Source organism: Mandrillus leucophaeus, unplaced genomic scaffold (assembly GCF_000951045.1).
Source record: "Mandrillus leucophaeus isolate KB7577 unplaced genomic scaffold, Mleu.le_1.0 Scaffold205, whole genome shotgun sequence".
Lineage (NCBI taxonomy): Eukaryota > Metazoa > Chordata > Mammalia > Primates > Cercopithecidae > Mandrillus > Mandrillus leucophaeus.
Genome location: NW_012102088.1, coordinates 1,276,457 through 1,285,759, shown reverse-complemented (window position 1 = coordinate 1,285,759; position 9,303 = coordinate 1,276,457). Strand labels below are relative to the sequence as shown.

General features: G+C 54.5%; 2 protein-coding genes across 2 annotated transcripts in view; one reads left to right on the top strand and one right to left on the bottom strand.

Moving 5' to 3' along the window:
- ZSCAN1 (zinc finger and SCAN domain containing 1) overlaps positions 1–7,713 on the bottom strand; it is a 22,367-nt gene extending 14,654 nt beyond the window's left edge. Inside the window, exons 1-3 of the mRNA XM_011979726.1 lie at positions 7,680–7,713; positions 5,677–6,149; positions 3,339–3,433 (exon numbers count right to left, since the gene is read on the bottom strand). Of these exons, the coding sequence (XP_011835116.1) occupies positions 3,339–3,433; positions 5,677–6,046 (465 nt within the window). The 5' untranslated portion in view covers positions 6,047–6,149; positions 7,680–7,713. The remainder of the gene's footprint in view (positions 1–3,338; positions 3,434–5,676; positions 6,150–7,679) is intronic.
- ZNF606 (zinc finger protein 606) overlaps positions 1–9,303 on the top strand; it is a 73,330-nt gene that overhangs the window by 20,141 nt on the left and 43,886 nt on the right. The window lies entirely within an intron of this gene.

Sequence of the window (9,303 nt, the reverse complement as noted above, 5' to 3'; positions counted from 1 at the left end):
TTTTTTTTTTTTTTTTTTTTTTTTAGATGGAGTCTTGCTCTGTCACCCAGGCTGAGTAGAGTGGAGCGATCTCGGCTCACTGCAACCTCTGTCTCCCAGATTCAAGCTATTCTCCTGCCTCAGCCTCTTGAGTGGCTGGTACTACAGGCGCCCGCCACCACACCGGGCTAATTTTTTGTATTTTTAGTAGAGATGGGGTTTTGTTGTGTTAGTCAGGATGGTCTCCATCTCCTGACCTTATGGTCTGCCTACCTCGGCCTCCCAAAGTGCTTGGATTACAGGCAGGAGCCACCATGCCCAGCCGCTTCTTTTAAAAAGTTCTAAGTTACTAGCCAATTAGGACAAATACAGAATGTAAGGTCCCATTCCAGCCAATGGAAACTGGACACAGCAGTAGGGTGGACACATCAGGTTATAAATGACCCTGTCTCCTTTGTTCAGTGTACTCTCGTAGCAAAACTGCTGGTGACTGTACCCTTTCTGCAGAAAGTAAAAATGGCCTTGCTAAGGAAATTAAATTTATGTTCAAGTGCTATTTCTTTATGGCACCAGGGAACAAGCATTTCAAACAATATGGTCGCATGTAAGTTAAAACAGGGCCTTCATGGATTAAAACTCATTATCTATAAAAGCTAATTAAGGCCAGGCGCGGTAGCTCATGTCTGTAATCCCAGAACTTTGGGAGGCTGAGGCGGGTGGATCACTTGAGTCGAGGAGTTCGAGACCAGCTTGGGAAACATGGCAAAACCCCATCTCCACTAAAAATACAAAAATCATCTGGTGTGGTGAGGCACGCATCTGTAGTCCTAGCTGCTTAGGAGGCTGAGGTGAGAGGATCACCTTAGTCTGGGAGTTTGAGGCCACAGTCAGCCACAATTGTACCATTGCACTCCAGCCTAGGCAACAGTGAGATACCCCCTCCCCAAAAAACAGAAAACATGGAGGAAACCAAAGATGCTGCAAGGCTGTGAGTGGATGGTACAGAGGGCGTGGGGGGCTTGGAGGGGAGGCCTGCAACCTCAGTCAAGGATGAAGGAAGCTGGGTGGCCCTGAGAGAGAGGTGGGGGTGTCCTGGGGCCGCCCAGGCTGTCAACGGTGTGCTAGAGGGACTGAGGTCCCGACACAGCCGGGGATTGGCAGTTATTGTTCAAGAGGACAAAGAAGAGAGACAAGGTTATCATTCAGAGAAGGAGAGAGAGGGGCCTGCGGTCTGAAGAAGAATGAGGACATGGCCCTGTCTGTTCAGTGCCAGAGGGAAGGGGAAGTGATTCGATTTTGTTGCTGCTCTGGTCTGAATGTTTGTGTCTCTATGAAGTTCATATATTGAAGCCCTAACCCCCAAATAGAGGGGATTAGGAGGTAGGGCCTTTGATAGAGAATCAGGTCATGAGGTTGAAGCCCTCACAACTGGGATTAGTGCCCTTTTAGCAGAGCCCCAGAGAATTCCCTTGCCCTTTCCACCCTGTGAGGTTACCTGTGAATGAGGCAGCCGACCCTCAGCAGACACTGGATCTGCTGGCAGCTTGACCTGGGACTTGCCAGTCTCCAGAACTGTGAGAAATAAGCTTCTGTGGTTTGTTTGTTTTGTTTTGTTTTGTTTTCCCCAGATGGAGTCTCGCTCTGTTGCCCAGGCTGGAGTGCAGTGGTGCGATCTCGGCTCACTGCAACCTCCGCCTCCCTAGTTCAAGCAATTCTCGCCTTAGCCTCCTGAGTAGCTGGGATTACAGGTGTGCGCCACGACACCATGCTAATTTTTGTATTTTTAATACAGACGGGGTTTCACCATGTTGGCCAGGCTGGTCTCAAACTCCTGACTTCATGATCCTCCTGCCTTGACCTCCCACAGTGCTGGGATTACAGCCATTAGCCACCATGCCCAGCACTTCTGTGGTTTATAAGCCATCCAGGCTAGTTTTTTTGTTTGTTTTGAGACTGAGTCTAGCTCTGTCATCCAGGCTGGAGTATAGTGGTGCGATCTTGGTTCACTGCAACCTCCACCTCCTGGGTTCAAGCGATTCTCCGGCCTCAGCCTCGTGAGTAGCTGGGATTACAGGTGTCCGCCACCATGCCTGGCTAATTTTTTTGTATTTTTAGTAGAGATGGGGTTTCACTGTGCTGGCCAGGCTGGTCTTGAACTCCTGAACTTGTGATCTGCCCGCCTCAGCCTCCCGAAGTGCTGGGATTAGAAGCGTGAGCCACTGCGCCTGGCTGTTTTTGTATTTTGAGTCAGGGTCTCATTCTGTCATCCAGGCTGGAGTGTGGAGACATGATCATCCCTTACTATAGCCTTGAACTCCTGGGCTCAAGTGATCCTCCTACCTCAGCCTCCAGAGTTGCTAAGACTACAGGTGCATGCCCCTACACCTGGCTATGGTTTTTTTTTTTTTTAACATGGGGTCTTGCTATGTTGCCCAGGCTGTTCTTGAACTCCTGAGATTCCTTGTGCTAGGCGCAGTGCCTCGTGTGGGGGTCTCTGTTTCCTAATGTGTGCCCCTTTGTTCTGCTCAGGCGTGTTCTTCACGTGGCATCTAGACAGCCCCACTGTTAGGTCAGGTCCCCTCTAGGAGGGACCTGCTGGCCTGGGCCTGACAGCCACATGGGCAGATGGTGCTCTGGCCCTGTTTCTGCTCTGTGAGCAAAACCTTGCTCTATCCATTGTTCCACCGTGCTGTGTTTCCCCTGGCGGCTCCAATACCAAGATCCAGGGGCAGAAAGTGTTCAAACTCATGGTAGCCCTGATCGTAGGAACACATGCTACTCACTTAGCGTTCTTACTTTTGTTCTTTTGTGATTTACCTATTACCCCTGTATTTCACACATCTGCGTGGCTCCACCCCTGATTTTAATCTCTCCAGCCACACCAAGATCTGCTAGGCTCCCAACCCAGCTGGGCCCCTCCCGTCGCCTTGAGGCCTGTGCACCAGCAGGTCTAGCTGCCGGGGAGCCCTCAGCGTTTCCTTCTGGCCCCGCCCAGAATCCTGGGTTCACTGAGAGAAGGTGATCAGGGGCAGCAGGACTTTCTCAACACCCAGCATCTGGTGCTGGTGACACAGGAGGATGGCTCCTAACTGCGCGGCTTGGAAAGGACGGGAGGGGCTGGGATGAGGCCCAGAGGCGCACGGCATACACACACCTGCACTCACTGCCCTTGCCCAGCACTGAGCCCCAGGAAGCCTGGGGAATCTGTGGGGCAGGCGGGGAGTTTGGAGGTTGGGCTTTTTGGGAGCATTGGGGACAACCTCACACAGTCCTTGGATGGGGTTTCCTTGAGTCCGTCCCAGGAGCGGCACACAGACCCTGGGGTGCAGGAGCACGGAGCAGGGGGGCCCTGGGCTCACCTGGGATGGTTCTCTCTGGGACCTTGGACTCTTCCCATCTTCCTCCTCACCGAAACTCCAGTCCTGGTGTTCGACCGAGTCCAGAGATACCAGAACTGTGCAGGAGAAAGGGATCGTGAGAGGGGTCTGTTCTTCCCGGAGCCCCCAATTCTCCAGACCTTCTGGGGAGGGCAGACTTTCCCCAAACATTCCTGCAGCATCCCTGAGGTGCAGGCAAGAGTGATGGCTGTCATTCTGTCCCTCCATGTGGCTGCTGGGTAGGAACCTGTGGTGACACCGAGGGCTGCTGAGGACAAGTACCCTCTTCACTCACACTCCACACCCCTGTGTGCCTCCAGAAGCCCACGAGGACACGCACTGCAGCACTGACCAACTAGGGAGGCCCGGACACCATGAGCCCGCTGCTCCCCAAGACCCCCGGGGCTGCTGTGCACAGAGAGGACAACTGCTGAAGCAGGGTTCAGGACACCATTTACAGAAGGGTCAAGATGTGGGAACCAGGCCAGGCGAGGTGGCTCACACCTGTAATCCCAGCACTTTGGGAGGCTGAGGCAGGAGGATTGCTTGAGACCAAGAGTTTGAGAGCAGCCTGGGCAACACAGCGAGACCCCTCCCTCTATTTTTTAATTAAAAAAAAGAAAAATTCAAGACCATGGCCACCTCTGGGGTGTCAGGCAGAGTGAGGGACAACAGGACTAGGAGACGTGCACGGGGTTTCAGCCGACTCCACTGGTTGGTTCTTTTTTTTTGAGACAGTCTCGCTCTGTCGCCCAGGCTGCAGTGCAGTGGCATGATCTTGGCTCACTGCAATCTCCGCCTCCTGGGTTTAAGCGATTCTCCTGCCTGAGCTTCCTGAGTAGCTGGGATATAATGTAGGCATGTGCCACCACGCTCGGCTAATTTTTCTATTTTTAGTAGAGACGGAGTTTCACCATGTCAGCCAGGCTAGTCTCGAACTCCTGCTTTGTGATCCACCCGCCTTGGCCTCCCAAAGTGCTGAGATTACAGAGGTGAGCCACCGCGCCTGGCCATGGGTATTTCTTTTAAAACAACTGCAAGTCAGCCTTTCTGGAGGTTGGGCTTTGATAGGGCTGGGTGGTATGTGCAGGGCTGTTCATTATACTTGCTCTACTGTTTCGTAGGCTCAAAATATGGAATGTAAAAAGCAGACCACTGCTATGGAAGACAAATAGAGCCCTTTGCTCAAAAACGATGAAGAATTTCGAGAGTGACCATGGAACATTAAACCTAGCAAGGGTGGCTCTGGGCTGGGATGGCTGTGAGGTCCACAGAGCATCAGAAGCTAGTGGTCTTGGGCCCTCTGCCCCAGGAGCAGAAAGTTCAAAGGGCCAATTCATCTGGCTTCTGCCTTGCAGTTTACAGGGCTACCCTTGTGCCTCTGGAAAGCTCACGGGCTGCCCTGAGGCAGTAAGGGGACCCTGGACCCTGTGTTCTGCAAACTGCTTATCACTGTTAGCCTGTAGGAAAGCTGTAGTCCGAGGGTGCAAAGGGAGGGCCTGTTCCTCTCCCTTGCTCCAGCCCTCTTTTCTCTGAGCTCTGATCCGACCCTTGTCACTCCCAGCCTTTGCTCCTGCAGTGTGGCTGCCTGGCATACCCTCCTTGCTGGGGCCCTGCTGAGGAAGCCCCCCCTGAGGCCACAGTGCCATGACTGCTCTCACCATTCGTGGCTGCCTCTTTTGGCCTCCCAGTGTCCAATCCCTGCACTTCCGTCACTAGGAAAGAAAGAGCCTCAGTCATGGGACTGGGCCCTGGGTGGATGGAATCTCCACGTGGGGTCACAGGGGCAAAGATGCAGGAGGACAAAGCCCTCTCAGGGGAGAGGGGAGCTAAGAGAGGAGACAGGGAGGAAGCCCAGTTCCAACCCCATGTTTCCCAGCTCCCAGAGTCGGGATGCAGACCTAAGCGTCTCTCCCCACCATCAGCCAGCGATGGGGCCTGCGCCCTGTGAAGGCTTAAGGATCTCTAGGATTCCTGAGTGTTGCAGGAGGCGCTGCATGTGGCTGGGAGGAAGTGGCCGGGCAGCGTCCTTCCCAGAGAGCAGCCGGTGAGGAGCAGCGGACACAAAGCCACAGGACAGATGGACGCATGGGAAATGGAGGCATCTTTAATCACTGAGTGAGAAACCCGAGGCAGATGAGGCGTGCAGCACATTTATATGTAAAAATAATTAAAAACACAGCCGCGGGGCAGGAGAGGTTTGCTGGTCGGGAGGGACCGGGCAGGGGTGGGAGCGATGCGGGCGGACAGGAGGGCAGTTCGGTCCTCGGAGACGTCAGGCCCCCTGCCCGTCCCAGGGCTCGGAGCCTGCGCCTCTCACCTTCCTGCTGGCACATCTGTGTCAGGTCCTCCACCAGGCTGGCGGCCTCCCTGCAGCTTCGGGGGCCCTGTGACTGCACCCAGGTCCGCATCTTGCTGGGCAGCGCGCCCAGGAACTGCTCCAGCACCAGCAGCTCCAGCATCTGCTCCTTGGAGCGCGCCTCGGGCCTCAGCCACTGGCGGCACAGCGTCCAGAGCTGGCCCAGCGCGAGGTGAGGCCCGCCCGCCACGTGGTACTGGAACTGCCGGAAGCGCAGACGCTGGGCTTCAGTGTCCCTGGGGCTTGCTGGCCCAGGGTCCGCGTCCTGCTCACTCAGCGTTGGGGTCTGGGGGCGTCTGGGGGAGTCAGGGGCTTTGGGCCGTGGGAGCATTTCTCTGGCCACAGGGCCTGTCTGAGGGGTGTGTGTGAACTGGATCCCGAGTGGCTCCGGACACAGCCAGTGTGGCAGGCGGGCAGAGTCAGCAATCAGGGGCCTGCAGAGAGGGGCAGGGACAGAAGGGCCACATCAGATGGTGGCCCTCCATACTCAGGATGCCCCTCGGCTCCCTGCTTCCTTGTCCTGATCTCCAGCACCCCAAGGAACTAACCTGACCTCTTCCCACCTCCTGACCTAATCTTCCACATGCCTCTCACAGGCTACTCTGCACTGAGTTCAAGCCACTGGCTGCCCCCAGGACCTTTGCACCTGCCATCCCACCCCAGCTCCTCCCCCTTCCCCCCAGCTCCTCCCCTCGAAGATGTCCCAACCATCATCCTCATGGCGCCCTCTTCACAACCCCTATGACTTTCTGAACATATCTTTTCCCCTTACTTAGTTTAGCGTCTATCTCCCTCTCATTTAGTCACTCAACACACATCGACTGAGCTGCGGGAACAAGAATGCCTGCCCTGTGGTGTGGCCAGCACTGCCCAGCGTAGTTCCTACAGGAATGTAAACATTCTCTACCCATGCAGCCACCTACAGGTGGTTGGGAGCACCTGAAATAGGAACTGAATTTTAAATTTAAATTCCATTTAAATGGAAGCAGCCAGGTGGGCTACATAATAATGGATGACAGCACCAGCAGCAGCAGCTCTGCCCATGGTGTTATCTTTGCTGTCTTCCTGCCTTTCCTACCAAGTCCAAGTTGGGAGAGGAGACCAGGAAGAGGGCAGGGGAGACTGGAGACTCTGAAAAGAGAGGGAAAGTGGGAAGGGCAATTAAAAAATAACCTTTTGTGGCCGGGTGCAGTGGCTCACACCTGTAATTCCAGCACTTTCGAAGGCCGAGGTGGGTGGATCACCTGAGGTCAGCAGTTTGAGACCAGCCTGACCAACATGGCGAAACCGCGTGTACTAAAAATACAAAAATTAGCCAGTGTGGTGGTGCACACCTCTAATCCCAGCTACCGGGGAGGCTGAGGCAGGAGAATCGCTTGAACCCAGGAGGCGGAGATTGCAGTGAGCTGAGACTGTGCCACTGCACTCCAGCCTAAGTGACAGAGTAAGACTCTGTCTCAAAAAAAAAAAAAAGAAGTTACCTTTTGTACATTTTCCAAGCCCATTATGGTAAACATATAACTGAAGAAAACATTAAAAGTTGTGAAAATAAAAATAAGCAGGGAGGTTTTGGTTGTTTGTCTTTAACTATTGTACTCTGGACTGATCTGCTGGTGAGAATATAAATTGTCACGACCTTTCTGGAAAGCACTGTGGCCACTTATATATCAAGAACACTTGGTAGATTGCGTGCAAGATGTGAGATTCAGGCACCAAGATTCACTACAAAAGTGCCCAACAGTTGAATGTGGTGGGATCAACTACCTTCCCCATCATGTGACGGGAGTATTCAACTATGTCCAGTACACAACACCATGACATGACCATGGGGAGTAGACACATGATGTACAGATGACATGAAGCATAGGGAACGTGGGATGCAGGATGATGCATGAGTGTCATAGAAAGGGAGTGCTGGGAAGAGGCCCACGGGGGGGCAGCCAAGTGCTTTGTGCTCTTCATACTTCTCTGAATCTCCAAATGGTGTCAGGATCCCATGTGACCTTCATCAACATGGAAAAACAAAAACAAAACAAGAAATCTTTAGGAAGGATTTTTAACCGTATGGGAAATGCTTATGACAAATGAAAAGGAGGGATTCCATGGGATTTTTCCCTCTTCATCTTCTGCTGCATTTTTCATACACTCTGTTCTTGTGCATCTGGTTTTACAATCCAGGAGAAAGGAGAGGTGCAGGGTGGCAGAAAAGGCAACTCATGGGGACTGTGCCCGGCCAGCCATCTTCGAGTCAGCGTACCCAGCCACCCGCACCCTGATTGGGAAACTACCAGCTTGGTCTTCCCTGCCAAGGCCACAGGCAAAAATGCTCTCTTATGTTGTATTCACGCTCTTATATATATAGTTTTGAGTAAGAAAAAGGGCCCATTTGGAAGCTCCACAGGTTCAAGAAGTCCCTTTGCCCTGGGGCCTCAGACCTTACACTCTCTCAGGTGCTCATGGCAGCTCACACTGGAGACTGCTGGGAGGGGGGCTGTAGCCCCTCAGCATCCTCCAGGGTCTTGGGCTGGGGTCTGTGGGAGGAGAGGCTAAGTTTATCCTGGATGAGGGTAAAGAGGAGGTCTTAGCAGAAGGCACCAGAGGTCCATGGGTGTGTCTGGGGTCTATATGGGGGCTGACGGAAAACCTGGGCCAATGTGGAGGTGCCTGAGCTGATGAGAGTCCAGGACTGATGGGGGGGCTACTTCTGGAAGATGAAGAGGGCCTGCAATGATGTGGAGGGGACTGAGGTCTACATGGCTGGTGAGGAGGATCTGGGCCCCCCATGGGCAATGCTGGTGGTGGCCCTGGGGTCCTAGAGGTCTACTTTGGTGGGAGTCTGGGATTAATGCTGGGGATGTGTGTGTGTGAGAGAGTGTCACTTGGAGGGCTCAGTGCCTGTGGAAGGGCCAGGTTCACTTGACATGAGCACTGAGATCTGCAGCCCAAGCCCCAAATTCTATTGTGGGGATGGGCGGGAGGGCTTTGCCGCTGATGGCGGATGCTTAGTGACATAGTAGACGTGTTCGCTGCGACAGTCAGTGAATGGCTCTGGCTCTGAGAAGGGGGCTTAGAGTAGGGAGGGCGTTGGGAGCTTAGGATGCCACTCGGGGGAGCTCCATAATAAATGGGCTGGGGAAGTGTGCACTGGGAACACGGGGGAGGGGCAGCGACGACGGCTGGTCGGGTGGGGGATGGGTCGTGGCGGCTCCTCAGGAGGGAGATGGGCCCGGGCGGGGGAGCTTGTAGGGAGGGAGACGGGTCGGGGACTGCTGTTCCAGTGGGGGATGGGCCCGGGGGGCTGGTAGGGAGGGAGATGGGTCGGGGGCAGCTGTTCAGGAGGGAGATAGGTCACGGGATGCCGATCATGTGTGGAAGGGAGAACTTGGAGCGGCCGAGCGGTGTCTGGGCGGACAAAGAGGGTACGTAGAGGGGCTTCGGCCTCAAACTGACAGGCGGATGCCAACGGGGGTTGGGATCCCTGAGGAAGGGGCGGCCCTAGCCCCCAAGTCCCCCGCGCCGCGTGGCCTCTAGCCTTCCCCTCCCCTCCCCTCCGGCGACCTCAGGACTCCGGACGGGCTCTGGAACCCC